The sequence below is a fragment of the Furipterus horrens genome, unplaced genomic scaffold (assembly GCF_987537825.1).
Source record: "Furipterus horrens unplaced genomic scaffold, mFurHor1.1.pri manual_scaffold_17, whole genome shotgun sequence".
Taxonomy (NCBI): domain Eukaryota; kingdom Metazoa; phylum Chordata; class Mammalia; order Chiroptera; family Furipteridae; genus Furipterus; species Furipterus horrens.
In genome coordinates, this window is record NW_028327187.1 from 34,103,081 (window position 1) to 34,120,641 (window position 17,561).

Here is a 17,561-nt window from a genome sequence, read left to right on the forward strand (position 1 = left end):
GCAGCATAGCTGGGACAACAAGATAAAATTGTTCCAAAGCAGCAAAGATTACAGCATGGTTTAACTCGTCGGTCGTCGGCAGCCGTCCGTCTCGAGAGACGATGGTGTAGCTTCTTAAGAGTCTATCTGCACCGCCGAGAATGGCTGTGCAGTCCGACTCGGGAGTGACACGGTATCTGTCTCCTCCCGTGTTGAATCGACATCTTGCGATGACGCTGGAGTGTCCTCTCCAGTGAAGCTGAAGCTACGGAGCCTGGGCAGGGTAATATGGAGGGTCTGCTGTTGCCCATGCAGCAGAACCCCCCTCTCTTCGCAGCTGAAGGGTCCAAGGGAAAGACGGAGTCAATACAGCTTGGCTTCAGGTGCGCCGCAGGAGTTGCCGGTGTTGACTACAACGTCAAACCGCCTTAGGGACTCCGGCTCCGGATTTTCTGTCGGGGTTTACTCCCTTAGCCTTTCCCCTGAAGAGGTATGCCGCAAGGCAGCGGAGGTTTTTTGGAGTCAGAGTTTTCCTTCTCTGATGTGCCCTGACTGGAAGATCGGACCAGCGACACTTAGCTCGCAGGCCGACGCTCAATCCACTGAGCCAAACCAGCCAGGGTAATGGTTTAACTAGTATGTCTTAATCCCTATGGGGTTTAATGAATGAATAAATGCATGTATAAGTTGCTGTGGGAGGTAAATGAGAAGTTAGAATATAAGAAGTGGACCCTGGAAAGCAAGTGTGGAATGACATGGGGCAAGCACTGATAGGAGAGGCTGCACTTTGTTGGCTGCTTCTGTGAAATGTGGAGCCAAATGGTCCTGTACAGGGCTGGGATTCCCCTTTCCCCTGCAGAAGCCAAAGAATCCAGCACATGTCAGCATTCACAGACTGGATCTGTGATAACTTTGTTTAACAAGGCATTAACACAAGATGTGTCTGACAGTGAGCTACAAGGAGGTGTCATGACATGGAAATAGAGACCATTGTCCTTGCCTTTTAAAGCATGGACAACCTTGTTTGCAACTCAACACATTTAGAAAGCTAGTCTGCCAGCACTCAGCAAGCATCTTTTCCACAAAGGGAACTGCTGAATTTTTAACTGATTTCCTGAGTGAAGATCATCCATGGAATCTGAACCTTTGGGTCTGAAATGGCATTAAAGTGAAGAATGTGAGAAGTGGGGATATTAAATATAAGGGGTTCCAAGTGTGACTATTCAGTGAGGATATAGAGAATATGTCCAGTCCCAGGAAACCCTCCTAAGGAAAGGGACAAAACAATTGGCCTTCAAATTTTGGCTCATTTCCCAAAAAAATGCCACTTATACAAAAAGCTGGACAGCTATTTTAGTTTCACTTAGAAAAATGTATTCGGTTGTTTCTGTTGCAAGTCTTCCTGTATTTAAAATTTTTTTCTCTTACATCTTAATAACTAATAAAAAGCCACTATTCACTGAAGCTTTACTATGTGCCAGGTACTGGGCGAGGCAATTTATATACCCTATTACTTTTATGATCCCAAAAATAACATCATGGGATAGGTGTTCCTCAGGATGCCTGTTTTATGGATGATGAAACAGAGGCACAGAATGGTTTACTTGTCCTGATTCACACAGATGGATGTCTAGCATTCACCAATAGTCTGAGTCAAGAGCCCACATTTTTAAATACTTTAAGAAAGACAAAGATTCCAGTGAGAATATCTTTTTAAAAAATGCATGCGAGATCACTCTACAGCTGAAATTAGACAAATTATTTTGAAAGCTAATGTTTTAATTCAGTGAACCAATGAGAAATGACTTAAGTCCCAAGTAGTTTTCAAAATAACCAGTTCAATCATTCATTTATTTATCCAATCATCACATTATATACTTTAAATGTCTTACTTATTTATTTTTAGAGAGAGGGGAAGGGAGGGAGAAAAATAGGGTGAGTAACAGTTAAATGAAAGAGAAATATCGATCGGTTGCCTCTGGTGTGTGCCCCACGGGCTGAATCCACAACCTAAGTATGTGCCCTGACCGGGAATCAAACCAGTGACCTTTCACTTTGTGGGATGACAGCCAACCAACTGAGCCACACTGGTCAAGGCACATTATACACTTTAAATATATATAGTTTTACTTGTCAGTTATACTCCAATAGAGCTAAAGAAGAAGAAAACACAAAGTAACCCATGTCCCCATTTATTTATTTATTCAATAAATATTTTCTAAGGATTTGTTTGTGGCAGGCAGTGTGCTGAGACTTCTGTTACAGACATGAACAAACCAGATAAAAATCTCTCCCTTCATAGAGCTTACCTTGTACCAGAGGGAGACAAGTAAAATGCACAGAACTTCAGATGGGGAGAAAATAAAGCAGGTTAAGGGAGATCAAGAGTATTTCAGGTTGGATGGTCAAGGAAGGCCTCACTAAGAAGGTGACATCTGAGTTCAGTAGTCCCCTGTTTCCATGGTTTTGCTTTCCACGGTTAATATTACCTGTGGTGAACCACAGTCTGAAAATATTAAATAGAAAATTTCATAAATATTTAATAAATTTTAAATTGTGCACCATTTCGAGTAGCATGATGAAATCTCATGCCCTCCCACTTCTTCCCACCAGGGATGCGAGTCATCCTTTTGTCCAGCAGATCCATGCTGTAGACACTACTCGTCATTGGTCAATTAGTAACCTTCTCCTTTATCAGATCAACTGTCAAGATATCAGTATCTAGGTGCTTGTGTTCAAGTAACCCTTATTTTACATAATAATGGCCCCAAAGCACAAGAGGAGCAATACTGGCAACTCACATATGCCAAAAAGAAGCCGTAAAGTACTTGCTTCTTTTAAGTGAAAAGGTTCTCGAGTTAATAAGGAAAGAGGAAAAAAAACATGCTATGGTAATAACAAATCTTGTAGCCATTACATTGTGAAGAAGGAAAAAGAAATGTATCCTTATTTTGCTGTTGCACCCCAAACTGCAAAAGTTATGACCGCAGTGTGTGGTAGGTGCTTATTAAGATGGAAAAGGCATTCAGTTTGTAGGTGGGAAACACGAACAGAGACCACATTCATAGAACTTTTATTACAGTATATTGTTATATGTCCTATTTTATTATTAATTATTGTTGATAACCTCCTACTGTGCCAAAATGATAAATTAAACTTTATCATACGTATGTACTATGTATAGGAAAAACATGTAGTATATATAAGGTTTGGCACTGTCTGAGGTTTCAGGCATCCACTGGGATTCCTGTGGGTAAGGAGGGACTACTCTACAGGGTAGGGCAAAAGTAGGTTTAGAGTTGTTCATATGGAAAATAATACAATAAATAATAAATAATAATAAAGAATTAACTCGGTGTTTTACATATTCACAACTGTAAACCTACTTTTGCCCCTCCATGTAAATGTCTGTAGGGGGTGAGGGAGTGAGCCATATGGCTATCTGCGGGGGAAGGAAGAGAGAGAACATCCCAGGCAGAGTGAATAGCAAGGGCAAAGGCCCTGCAGCAGGAACAAACCTGATGTGTACAAGCAATAGTAAGGCAGCCACTGTGACTAGAGTAGAGTGAGTAAGAGTAATGCAGCGATGAAATCCATGAAGTAACATGGTTACTTCATGTGGAGCTTGGAGTGAGAGGTGGAATAACTAGAGAGTTTTGACTAAAGGAGTGCCATAATTTGACTTATATTTTTAAAGAATCACTTTGTGATGAAAACATTGTACGGTGGAAACAGGATACCTAATGTAGAGCGGATTTGCAATAATCCAAGCAGAAGATGGTGACTTAGATCAGGGAGTGGGGCAGTCAAAGTTGTAAAATCCTAAATATGTTTTTAGTTAGATCTATCAGGACTTGGTGACACATTGGATATAGGGTGTGGGAGAAAGACAAATTAGAGATAACTTCCAAGTCTTTGCCCTGAGTGACTGGATGTTGGACTTTCCATTTACTATGCAAAGAGTACATTATACCAGGTGGGAGATTGGGAGTTCGGTTTTGGATATGATCAGTTTGGTTAGACAGCCAAGTGAAAATATCATGTAAGCAATTGGATATGTGAGTCTGGAATTGAAGGGAGAGGGTGGAGATTTGAAATTTGAAGATCCAAATTTGGCACCCACCAGCATTTAGATTGCATTTAAAGCCATGAGATGGGATGAGATCTCCACAGAAATGACATATACAAGGAAGAAAAGAGATCTATGACTGAACCTGGAGCAGTCCCTTGTTGAGGATATGAAGAGGAACAGCAAAAAGATTGAGAAAGAAAATCCAGTGATGTAAGAGGAAAAATAGGAGTGTGGGATGTCCCGGGAGCCAAGTACAACTAGAAGGAGTGGTCAGCTCTGTCAAATACTCCCTGAGAAGTAAAAGGAGATAAGGACTGAGAAGTGACCTGTCTAGCTCTGTGGAAATGGTTGACCTTGAGAAGAGCAGGTGCTGTGGTGCACTGAGGGACCAAAACTTGAACAGAATGGGTTGAAGAGAGAATGAATACACAAATGTTTGTAGCAGTGTCATTCATAACAGCAAAAACATGTAAAGAAACCTATGTCCCTCAAGTCATGATTAGACTAACAAAATGGGGTATATCCATACCATGGAATATTATTCATTTGTAAGAAGGAATGAAGTCATGACATATGTTACGATATAAGTGAACCTTAAAAACAGTCTGCCACATGAAAGCAGCCAGACACGAAAGGATAAATATTGCATAGTTCCAATTATATGAAATGTTCAGAAAAGGAAAATTCATGGATCTGGGGAAAGGAGTGAATGGGGAATGACTGTTAATGAGTATGGAGTTTATTTGGGAGGTGATGGAAATGTTCTAGAAGTGGTAGCAACGAGGTCATGTATCGTGAATGTATTGAAAGCCACTGAGTCGTATACTTTAAAATGGTGACTGTTATGGTGTGTGAATTATATCAATAATAATAATTTTAGAAAGAGTGACTAGGAGGAGAGAGATTGGAGACAGTGAGTAAAGAACTCTTCTGAGGAGATTGGCTGTAAAGAGAATCATAGAAATCGGAGCTGGAGAAATGGAGTAAACAGAAAGAGGGTTTTTTTTTTTTTAGAGAAATGCACCCTGGATGATGTGGCTCAGTGGACTGAGTGCTGACCCGTGAACCGAAAGGCCTCCAGTTCAACTCAAAGTCAGAGCACATGCCTGGGTTTCAAGGAGTTGGGGGCATGCGAGAGCCAACCAATCGATGTTTCTCTCTCACATCAATGTTTCTCTTACTCTCTTTCTCCCTCCCTTCCCCTCTCTCTAACAAAATAAGTAAAATAATTTTTTACTAAGAAAAATTACAGTATATTTGTATGCTGACAGAAATGATACCAGATAGAGAAGAGAATGTAGTGACATCAGATTGTGTGTCTGGTTCCCACTAGTGGTGCATTGATGCATTGTGTGGCAAGCAAGACACTTGTGGTGAGTGCAGACCAGGCCTCTTACCAGGATTTGGCTGGCAGTGGGTGGATCAGTATCAACTAACATCATTGTTATTGAATAATCAGTCTGGAGCCACTAACAGATGAGCAACACAGGCGTTTACATGGAGTAATCGTGGAATTTTATATCCACAAAGAGACAGTAGAGGTCATTTTATAAATGAGGAAACTGAGTCCCAGATTAGGGAAGTCACTTGCCCATTCTCATTGCTAGGTGGCTGAGTCATAAGTCTGGGTCTTTGAACTTCTAGTCCAGTGCTCTTTCCACTACTACTACACTGTTTCCTAGAAAAAGGAGGATGTGGGATTACAAGAGCAACCATGGGAAGTCTGGGGGACTACAGGGGTTCCCTTCCAGTAGCAGGAAAGGAGGAGAGTGATAGCACCATGAGATAGAAAGGAAGGCTGAGTGTCTATTGCTTCCTTCTCCCACCGCCTTAACTCCGGCCAGCAGTACGCTGAAAGCTTTTTGACCAAATAGCATCTGTGCAGAGCAGAACGTTTCTCTTCCTCATGAAGCAATACATTCTGGTGTTGAACAATTCCCCCCCAAAACCCTGCCCCTGTCCCTTCTTACCTGCATGTAGAGAAATTAGCAGTTTCCAACCTACATAATGTAACAAATTCTTCCTTTGGTCTGCTCTGTACAAAATCTGACTTTCACCTGCATCTCCAATGCCCCAGCCAGTGGCGAGCACTCCCACAAGTTTTTTCTTGTCCTTCTGAAGCTGGGGAACACAGAATAGGGCCTACTATTCTAATCAGAGTCACAGCCATGCTGACATAGTGGAGGGTGGCCTTGCCCACTGCCACCAGGTCCTCCTAAAAGAACTCGAGCATTTCCCTGTGGTGACAGGGAAGCTGCCTTCTGTGGCCAAAGGGGGCCTGTGGTTTCTGTTCTGAAATACAGAAAAAGAGAAAGAGAAACAGAAGCAACATTTGGCAGGATGGAAGGCTGCTGTGGAGACGTAGCTAAGTCAGAAATTGATTCAGCTTTCAGTGATCTGCACCGATGGGGTGAAGAAATGACACAGGTGAGCCTGAGCACTGGACAATCCGCACAGGATTTGAAAATGCATCCTGTCCAGTGGTAGAATGTGGGCTTGTATTACATAGTGTGACATTGTGTAAATAGTCCATTAATTTTCATAATTCCGTTTGACTTGGGCGAGGATCAAAATTGCATACCCCAAATGTTAGTACTTGATTCTTGACTGCCCCTAAATGTCCTAAGTGTCAGGGGAAAAGCTAACAGGGAGGTGACTGTTGAGGCAGGAATATTGGCCAAATGAAGCAGGGTTTCTGGCTGAAAGGGCTGGTGGGCTTCTACTTGCAATGACCCTGCCACAGTTGAGGCCCAAGGGAAGGGCCCAGCCACTCACATGGCAGGCAAGCCTTCTTTGACCATGAAGCTGCTGGAGTAGCCAGGATACCCTTGCTTGTTTCCCAAGAAGTTCACTGGCAAAAACTTCTGCCCTACTAAACTGAAAAGGTCCCAGACTGAGGCCAAAAGCATTAGTTGTGGGTCAAGGCTAAGATGACAGTTTCTCAGGTTCTTGCCCTTTGTGAGAATCCTCCACTTGAAGGAGGAGACGGTACATTTACATGATCTCTTGGTCCACGCTCTTCTGTTTATGAAGTTTGTTAGCATATCCTCCCACTCCCCCACTCCCCTCCTCCCACGCAAAACAAACAAACAAAAAAACCGCCATTCACTGACAACTTGGAAAAACCCTCATAATAGCTCTTGGTGTCTTCTAGACTGTTTTACAAATGCCCAGTTTTATGGAAGACGGCTAATGAGGAATTCTCCCTCCTCCCTGATAAGAATAAAAAGAGATCGAGGGCCCTGGCCTGGTAGTTCAGCTGCTTAGAGCATTGTCCTGATATGCCAAAGTTGTGAGTTTGATTCCCAGTCAGAGCACATACAGAAAGCAACCAATGAATGCAATGAATGTATAAAAATGCCTAAATAAGTAGAACAACAAATCTCTCTCTCTCTGTCTCTCGCTCTCTCTTTCTGTGTGTGTGTGTGTGTGTGTGTGTGTGTGTTCCTTCCCCTTTCTTTAAAATCAATCAATAAACAAACAAAAGTGAAGACTGGGGCAGGGGCCAAGGTAAATAACCTATGCAGAACTGATTAAGTAAATGAATAGTCAGTCCAAACATATAACACATCAAAATGCTACCAGTGCTTTCTAGAATCTCAGAGTAGGGAGGAAACTAAGGCACCATGTGATCCAGCCCCCTGACTGTTGGTTCGATTAAAGAGGACAAACATAGAATGGCCAACTGTTCCTTATAACCTCTGTTCCAGAGACAGACAACACCCTTGCACAGTCACCTCTCTCTCCTTGTGCTTTATGCAGAATTGTTGTGAGTAATGCTGGGGAGAATTGCAATAGAGACACAGAGTGAGCAACAGGAGGAGAGGCAGCTGGGAAGATTAGCTGCGCAGCACAGGACATTTATGTAAGCTGAGTCCAGCCTCTCAACAACACCGCAGATAGCTCTGTCTGTTCTCTAACCACACTGACTCACACTCACACCCACCCTATCCTCTCCATTTCCACTAACAGCTTCTTATTCCACTCATTCAACAAGTATACATAGTATGAATCTTCTCTGTGCCAAACACTGAGAATCCAGAGATGAGTGAGACAGTGTGCCCTTCCTCTAAAGATTTGCAAGGTTATAGCCGAGTAAGGAAAACAAGCCCCAATGATGGAAAATCACAATATATTTAATAAAGGCAAAAAAAAAAAAAAAAAGCCACCATCTTCTCTTACACAGACTGAGGCTACAGCATCCTAACAGTCTTCCTGCTTCGTGTCTCCTGTTCAAGCTTCACTCCCATCAAGCACCACTTGGATCATACTGTTTTCCCCCTGAAAATTTTTTCTAAGCATCTCCATTGTTTACTGACTACCCTTCCTCCAGAGCCTGGTAGTCCAATTCCAACACAAGTCTCCAGCCTTGTCTCCCACTTCCCTCGTAGAGGAACGCTGTGCTCCTGCAACCACATCCCTTCAATGGCCATCTCACCCACCTGTGTGCTCTTCTTCATGCCATCATCTCTGCAATGCCTTTCTTCCTTCCCCAATCTCTACCTAGCAAGAGATTGATCTCTACTGCCCTTCTGGGATTCAGGTACCACTTGCTTCTCTTCCTTCTCCTCTTCAGCTTAGTCTAGCTTTTTGTTTACAGAAGTACACGGCAATATTCTGGCATTAGAGTGATTCATGTGAATATCTGCCCCACTATTTGAAGTTCATTCAGCCCTGTATCCCCAGTACCTAGCACAAGACTGATATGTATTGAATGAAGGATGAATGAGGATAGAAAGGCTTTATGGACTTGGACCTGAATCTGAGGAAGCCAAATGAAGTTATTGGTGAGGAAAGGGAACCCAGTATTTCCGAAAGAATGCTCATTAGGTTGCTCAGGTTTCTGGCACAAGAGGGAAAGAGGGTCTGCTTCCATTTTTTAAAACGAGTGATTAATTTTTCTTCTGTAATATTCAATATTTTCCTGAAAACGAAAGTGAAGGAGCTTTGAGATTTTACTCTGCATGATTTAGCTCTGGTGTAAATTGTCCTCAAGGGAAAAGACAGGCTATCTTTTATGAGAAAATATCAGACCCAATACTTTTCAGAATGTATAAATATCATCTCTCCAGCTATAAACTATATACTCCTCAAGGACAACAATGAGTATTGAATTTTCCTTTACAAACGTTTTGTTTCATGGGAATGCGTGTGTGCATGCACATGGGAACTCTGAAGTCAGGATGGTTTGACAGCAAAGCTCCTCTTGTGAAACCCACTTCTGATACCTGTGAAGGCTATGGTCATTGCCTGATGCCATAATTCACCAGCCAGACTTTCCAGGCCTGGTTAAGGGACCACTACTCCCTGCCTGGGAGGAGAAGAAGGTTGCTACCATGTTGTGGCCTGAGGGAATCCATTCCAGCATATTGGTTTGTACTCTCTGCACCAAAGGATGCAGGCGCCAAAGGGAAATAAATGGCATAAGAGATTTCGATTAAACTTGTTTCTTTGACATTCCGTCTGGAAACACACAGTCCCCTGTGATGGAGGGGAAAAAAACCTCAAACAAGCCATAGGAAATCAAAGGCTCCCTTTATTGCTTTGACTGTGACTAGCAGAATTGGGGTGCATGAGTGTGTTGAGGAATAGTAGAGTGCTTTGGGGTTTTTTGTTTTTTGTTTGTTTTTTTCCCTTCAGTTTTTTATAAAAAAAATCCTCACCAGAGGATACGTCTATTGATTTTTAGAGAGAGAGGAAGAGGGAGACAGAGGAACATCGATGTGAGAGAGAAACATCAATGTGAGAAACATCAATTGGTTGCCTACTGTATGCTCCCCAACTAGGCATTGAACTGCAACCTAGGCATGTGCCCTGAATGGGAGTTGAACTTCCAACCTTTTAGTGTATAGGACAACACTACAACCAACTTAGCTGCCTGGCCAAGGCTTTCCTTCCGTTTTATTATGATATAATTGACATGCAATGCTGTATAATTTTCAGGTGTACAGCATTACTTACGTATATTGAGAAATGATCATCACGATAAGTTTAGTTAACATTCTTCATCTCATCTAGATACAAAAAAAGAAAGAAATGGTTTTCTTTCTTATGATGAAAACTTTTAGGATCTGCTCTCTTAGCAACTCTCATATATATACCATACAGCAGTGTTAACTGTTGTCATTGTGTAGTTCATCATCTTTGGATCACCTTCCTCCAACTCCCCCAGCCCCAGCCCCCACCTCTGGGAACCACAATTCTGATCTCTTTTTCTGAGTTTGGTGTGTGCAGGTTTTTTGGTTTGGGTTTTGTTTCTGTTTTACATCCCACATAGAAGTGAGATCATACAGTATTTGTATTTTTCTGCCTGACTTCCTTCAGTTGGTATAATATCCTCAAGGTAGAGTGCTTTGTTTTTGATAGAGTTAAAATCAAATGTGCATTTTCAAATAAGGGTACCTATCCAGCCACAGAAACAAAATCAGGTGATATAACTTTCTAGCTCCCCGGTGACTGGGCAAGACTGTGGAAAATTCTACCTGATCCTCACACCATTGCCTCCCTGACCAGAAAAATACCAGGCAGCAGCCTCCCAGTTAGATCTATCTGAGTAATTACAGTTTTACCCAGGAGTATTTAGCTTTCCTTTCGACATATACTCCTGTCAATTTGGGGAGTGGAAATGGGAACAGAATATGTATGAACGTGGCTGTGCTGTTGGGAATAAGCTTTAAAACATAATACTCTCGATTTGACTGGTGTGGCTCAGTTGGTTGAGCATTGTCCCACAAGGTGAAAGTTTTGATTCCCAGTCAGAGTACATGCCTGGGTTGCAAGTTCAGTCCCCAGCTGGGGTGCATGCGAGAGGCAACCAATCAATGATTCTCTGTGACATCGATGTCTCTCTCCCTTTCTTTGTCTCTCCCTTCCCCTCTCTCTAAAAATAAATAAACTATTTTAAAACCATATAATCTCAAAGAGCACCTGTGACTGAGCTTAAAAGGTTTTGGAGACAGGGAGCAGGAAACCAGATTAATCCACAGGCCACTGCTGTTTGTTGGGATTTGGGGCCCTTGTACCCTCTGGGCATGGAAGACTTGTTTGGCAGCTGATTTTACTCATCTTATCCTGAGGAGTCACCCTCACCTTTAGATAAAATCTCACTTTAAAACAAGGGGCAGAATGACTGCAAAAGAATGAAACCGTCCCAAGCTGCAAAGCCCAGTGGGAAGCTGCATCATAGTGTCTTAGTTAATTTCCTGGTGAAACGATGAAGGGTGACTTTGCTGAAAGGTAAGACAACCCCTTAGAAATCAGGAAAGGGACGCCAGAGGTTTAGTGGTGGTTGTGCAAGAGAGGAACTGCCTGTGTAATCCAGATGGGCAAGCTGCAGTCTCCTCTGTGAGGCAGGTCTGCAGTGGCTCCCTCTAAGGAAAAGTAGCCTAGGACAGTCAAGGCTAAATGTCATTTTTTCCTCCTAGAAGGAAGACCAGGCAGACAGTTTGGCTGTGCTAGGTGTTCCAGCCCTCCCATGCCCCTTTCTCACCAGGGGACTGCTTCTTGTAGCCACAGAGCCACAGAGCAGCGATGGGCAAACAGGCTGAGCATGCAAGACGATTTGGCCATTAACCCCAGGCACAAGCAGCACCGTTTGGCCTTTCTGTGATAAGGAGGCCTCAGCTGTATAGTAGCAACATGCCAACAACCATTTTGCCTGAAATCCATTTAAACAAAGGGTGCATCCAATTAAACAACTAGGGCTTGGCATATCTATGATGTCAAATGTCCTATTTGCATACATGACTTTTCACTAATAGCATATGTGTGGTCATGCACACGTGCTTGTGTCCACACACAAGTCAACTTGAGGGAGGCAGCATTGTGTATAACCTCAAGTTCAGGTCTGTCTGATAAAATAATGTCCAGCCCCTTTTCCCAAACCTATCAAAAACTAATCTAGGTTTTAAAATTTGAGCCGCCATCTATGCTGAATTCTTGAAAACCTGGTGGATTAACAATGAATCACTATATCCTTTTCCATAACTGTTGGGGGAAGAGGTTGCAGAGCCAGACTCCACTGTTGTGTGCAAGCTGTATCCTGTTCACTTTGGGTAAAAGAATATAATTGTTTAACATTTTAAAAGCAAATAAAAGTGCTTAAATATTTTGTAATTTGCAGCTTGAAAAGAAAACAGTAATGGGTTTCCAAGTGCATGTCTTTACTTTTAATGAAGTGTTTATTTTTCATGGTTCTATTGGCAATAAAAGAACAGCTCCACATCAAAAGCCTTTAGGGAAGCAGTTTTCATTTGGAGGACAGTGAGATTGCCAATAATTCTGATGATTTTTTTAAAAAGTAAACTCACTAGACTCTATTTCTAGATATAGGTTATTGCCTATTATCCCAGGTAATTATTTTTTTCCTCCTAGTCATATAAGCAAATTACAACACATTATGTGCTATACTCTAAAAAGATAAAAAAAAAATTAAGTGACACTGAGATCAAGGGGCTCCAGAATGTTCTAATGAGCATGCTTCCATTATCTTCTTTGCTTGTTCATTTTGTTGCAAGAATGATTCATTCGTTTCAAATTTGGCAACTTAAACGGCAGCAGATATAATTTTCCAATCACAATGCAGTCAGTTTATTAGCCTGCTCAAGCTTTGTGCCCTCGATTGTGCCTCCCTTTCCTTTGCCAACAGCACCCTCTGCTGGGTTCTGTCATCCATCACATCTAATGCGATAGACCCAAATTACAAAAGGAGGCCTCCCTGCAACACTGCACACAGCACGACATGATTCATAAATCAGTTTTGCACCCTGGTGATTCATTACCAGATACTTTTTTCTTAAAACAGCACAGTTCAAGAAAGTCATCAAGAATTCAGAAGCTGCAAAGAATACCTTTACTTGATTAATCATCTCTCTGACCTTTTTCTTCTTATTAAACAAGGTTAATAATACTTGTTATCACTCAAGTTAAACTGCATTAGCTGCCAAGTGATTTTTATTTTGCAACAGCCTGTTATCACTTCCAAGAGGCTTCAAAGCTGACACTTGTTCCATTCCTTAGGTATGACCCCGAGGGACATCTGACCAATGCAACATTTCCCACTGGAGAGGTCAGCAGCTTCCACAGCAACCTGGAGAAGCTGACAAAAGTGGAGCTAGATACTTCCAACCGTGAAAATGTCCTCATGTCAACCAACTTGACAGCAACAAGTACGATATATATTTTAAAACAAGGTAAGACTATTCTAACTTCACCTTACTATAATAGCACCTACCTTAACTTCTGCCTTCTAACCTCTGCACAGCATTAATAATTAGAATTCACTTATGTCTAAGAAGATGGCTTCTTCTCCCTATTTTTCAACTCTGGAGGACGAAATCCAAACAAGTGCACCCCTTTCACAAGTTCACATAGCAACCTTGAGCCACATCTCTGTGGGAGTCATGAGGTTACATCCTTGCCAAATCCCTCTTCCACCAAGTCATTTCTGAGCACCCAGCTGTGTGTAAAGCTCTGTTAGGCACTGAAGGGGTTATGGCAAAGCAATGGAGTCTGCACCTCATCTGAGATTAGCATTCAAGATCCATGCTGACATGGGGCTGGGGGAGGATGAACTAGGATATACACTGAGCAAGAGTATAAGTGAAATGAGAGAATTAAAAGCTCATTCTATTCAAAGAGAGGGAGTAAGAAAGAACAGAAATGAAAAAAGAAGGGAGGGCGTGAAGATGGGGAGAAGAGAAGTAAGGAAGCTGGACTTGGAAAGAATGTCTTGGAAGCTAAAGTAGAAGTGAATACACAGAAACTATTTCTCTCTGTCCATTCTTTAAGGACTCATTGTGTTGTCAGCTTGTGGGGCCGGACACAGAACTGCCCCATGTTCATATGCACTGGAAAACGATTGCAGGCGACCTTTGTTGGTATTATTGTTTTGTCAGGTATAGCAGCTATACTGGCATCCCCAGGCAGTAAGGACGCTAAGTTGAACTTGATACTCTTCTCATGCTAACTAGCTCCCAGCATCGCAAACTGAGGAGGCCAATCCACCAAGTCAGAAAGGAAGTTTGTGAAGGAATTCTTTAAAACTGAGAGAACAAAATCAAAAACAGCCTGCACTATTAGACAGGAGTCTTTTACCCAAAGAACAAGCTACCCCAGCTGTGAAAATAACAAGACCCGAAAGGACAGAGGGCACGTCCACCAGTCAGATTACTATCCAGCCCAGAAGGCAGTCAGGTCCACAGCACCCCACCTGCTCAGCCCTTCTTCCCAGACTTGCCTCCTAAAGGTCAACTTGTCTCTCCTCTGCTTCCTGCACTTCCCTTTCTTCCCCCTCTTCCTTCTTTGCTGCTTTGTCTACAGAAAATACCCAAAGTACCTATCGGGTGAGTCCAGACGGCTCCCTCCGTGTCACCTTTGCCAGCGGGATGGAGATCAGCCTCAGCTCAGAGCCCCACATCCTGGCCGGGGCAGTCAACCCCACCCTGGGCAAGTGCAACATCTCACTGCCCGGAGAGCACAACGCAAACCTCATCGAGTGGCGGCAGCGGAAGGAGCAGAACAAAGGCAACGTTTCAGCTTTTGAAAGGAGACTGAGGGTAAGGCTTGACGTTATACAGGACAGAATTGGTTTTTTGTTTTTTTTTTGTTTTTTTGTTTGAAAACTACAGAGCCTCCTTAATCTGAAGTCCCATTTCTCTAAAGCTTTGCTAGGTGACTGACTAGCTAATATGATATACTAATTCAAGAGTGGGTGCTAATGGCTGATAATAGTCCACGATTCTTAAATGAACATTCTAATAGGAGCTTTCTTTGTCATTAGCCAGCTAAAGTGCTCTAATAGTACCAATTTCAGGCACCAAGAAAGTCTGAGTAAAGAAAGATGTCTCACCAGGAGGCTCTCCAGAATCCCTCACAGCATGCCCTGGTCTTCATTGTCGGCTCCATCACGTTGATCCAAGTTCCTGCTTTGGTGAAGTTTATACTTTATTTGGAAATACCAGGCCAGTATACATAGAAGGATGAGAGATACAAGGGGGTGTTTGCACAGAGACAAGATACAAGAAAAAAGTCAGTGAATGAGATCATTGCCATGAATACATACATATGAAGGGCCAGAGGGGTAAAGGACTAATAATGAGGTTGGGTAAATAGTGCTCAGAGAGAGCTGCCTTGGGGAAATGAATGATTTGGGAGTTTCCAAGTCCTTACCAAGCACCGTTCACTGTTAACCCGAGCTCTCTCAGCCCAAATTGCCTTTCTGCAGAGCACAAAGCCAGCAAACACCACAGAACTCTGTCTGCCTGTCCCTTCTTACACATAAAGCAGTATTAGGATCATGTGACCAACTTTCCAAATCTAATAACTTTCAATATCAGCCCCAAAGCAACTGGCAACCTGAAGGAAACAACCACTCACTGTTGGGGCCAGGCATGCTTTGAGCATCTGTGTTGTGCCAGGGATACTGGGAATGCTTGCATTTTCTTCACTCATGGGAAAAATTTGCTCAGAGTGAAAACGTGGGAACCTTTAGGCTGTGCAAATGCAACAATAAACAACCACCCAACTCCAGTGAGAAGCAGTCAAACCAGTCTCATGGCTTGATATGGATAAAACAATCTATAACAGTGCTCGCTTATTAGTCGGTTCTATTGGGGACCCCAAGACACAGACTTCACTGGGCAGTTTGTTTTTTTGAACAGCCACTGAAGTTGTATACATGCACAATTTGTATGTTTTGATTCTATTGACCAATGTCTAGCAGTACATTTACCAGTCATGCCACCGACTTGAGAAGTGAAACCAGTCTAAATAGTCGAAATTCTCTGGATAGGTAGCAGGGACAGTTTCTGTTAGGGTTCTAGAAATAGCATCTCCTGGGTAGAACCCTGCCTGGATGGGGAAGTTAGGTTACCTGGCCTTGTTACCCAGTTTTACAACTGACTTAAGAAATGCCTTTATTTTCTTCACTTGTGAAATGAAAACGGTGTACTAGAGAAAATGAAGAATTATCTACCTATGGCTTATTAACCTCCTGAATTCAAAATAGAAAAATTGTATTGAATACGTGATTTCTTAGTGCCTCCCCCAGCTTATAGCCTGGATAAAACATTGTGAACCAAATCACACACTATATGACTGGCATTTTCCATTCTTTATGATAAGCCATCCTATATCATGTAACTTTGGGATTTTACACTTTCTAAGATAACCAACCCTGTTTTGCCCTTGCATGTGTACAGGTAATGGAGAGAGACTAGAAACTGTCATTTATACCTCATATCCCAAATTGTTCTTATTGTTGAGAAGCTAATGGTCACAAAACATTTGGGAACTCTTTACTGTTAAGGAGTAAAACAAAGTGTTATTTAGTTAATATGTACTATTTATAGTTGACCCATTTCCCATCCGGTGGTGGAGTTGAGCAGATTTGTGGAGTGGCATATAAGGGCAACATATTCGGGGCCTTCTTTCTGTGATCTCTAGGGTACTCCCTGAGGTCCTGAGACTGGAAAATGGAGCCCCTTCTTGGCTGGGGATGTTACTGTGCATGTCCCTAGAAATCTAACAATAACAATCCTGTTTAGTGCCTTAGAGTTAACAAAATGCTTTCAGAGTCAGGATTTTATTTGATAACCACAAACATCCATTGTTATTCCCAATTTATAGATACAGAAACTAAGGCCCAGTGAGGTTAAGTGATTTGACCAAAGGCAAACAGCTATTAAGGATCAGAACCAGCACTAAAATGCAGGTCTTAGTGTAGCACAACACTCCCTCTACTACATCATGGTGTGCTGCCTTGCTCCTTAAAATAATGAATCTACAAATCATTGCCTCATTCAGTTGAGCCATCTTGGCAGGACCTGAATCCTCATTTCAATCCTGACAAAAAGAGACAAATAATTGACTCTAATGTACTGGCAAATGTGGTGGGTGCAGGATGACTGGCTGGCCTCCAGGCAGAGGAAGTGTTGAGGAGGCAAGAAAATGAGGGAAGCTGTTTCACTGGGTCATTCTTCCCTGCTCTCCCCACCCTCAGGTATTTTTTTGTATGCTGCTGCCTCTGTTTCCCTATGTTAGGCATATTCGATCTAGTGGAGTGAATATGTTCCCCAAAGGTAGGTGTGGATCCAATTTCAACTAGGCAAATTCTCCTTCCCTACTGACTTTGTTACTTAAGACAGAGTGCACATTCACTTCTGGCAGCTTTCAAGGGGCAAGCTGATGACATGTGAGGTGTAATTTTCTCTCTTCTGGGCCAGATATACAGTGACTCATTGTAAGCATACATGTCAAAAATAAGCCTCTCTGATGCTCTCAAGTACCCTGAGACCTTGGCCTGAACCATTGCCTTCTCCGCATGGGGCTGCCATTGAGAGTGAGGGCGTGTGAGGGTACCAGAGCTCTTGAAACAGAATACTTGATTCAGGTAGTCACAGAGCATGGAAACTCCTACTGTGCTGGCAGAAATAGGGTCCTGTTTGAAAAACCACGCACAGATGTGGCTGTAATTTGCAAATGTGCTTGGGCAGCAGGTCATAAACCACTA

General features: G+C 42.5%; 1 protein-coding gene across 5 annotated transcripts in view; it reads left to right on the forward strand.

The window, feature by feature from the left end:
• The window catches only part of TENM1 (teneurin transmembrane protein 1), a 730,204-nt gene that overhangs the window by 693,535 nt on the left and 19,108 nt on the right, over nucleotides 1-17,561 (forward strand). For all 5 annotated transcript variants that reach the window (XM_090265126.1, XM_090265127.1, XM_090265128.1 and 2 more), the window contains 2 exons: nucleotides 13,070-13,242; nucleotides 14,372-14,607. In XM_090265126.1, coding sequence (XP_090121252.1) covers nucleotides 13,070-13,242; nucleotides 14,372-14,607 — 409 coding nt within the window. The remainder of the gene's footprint in view (nucleotides 1-13,069; nucleotides 13,243-14,371; nucleotides 14,608-17,561) is intronic.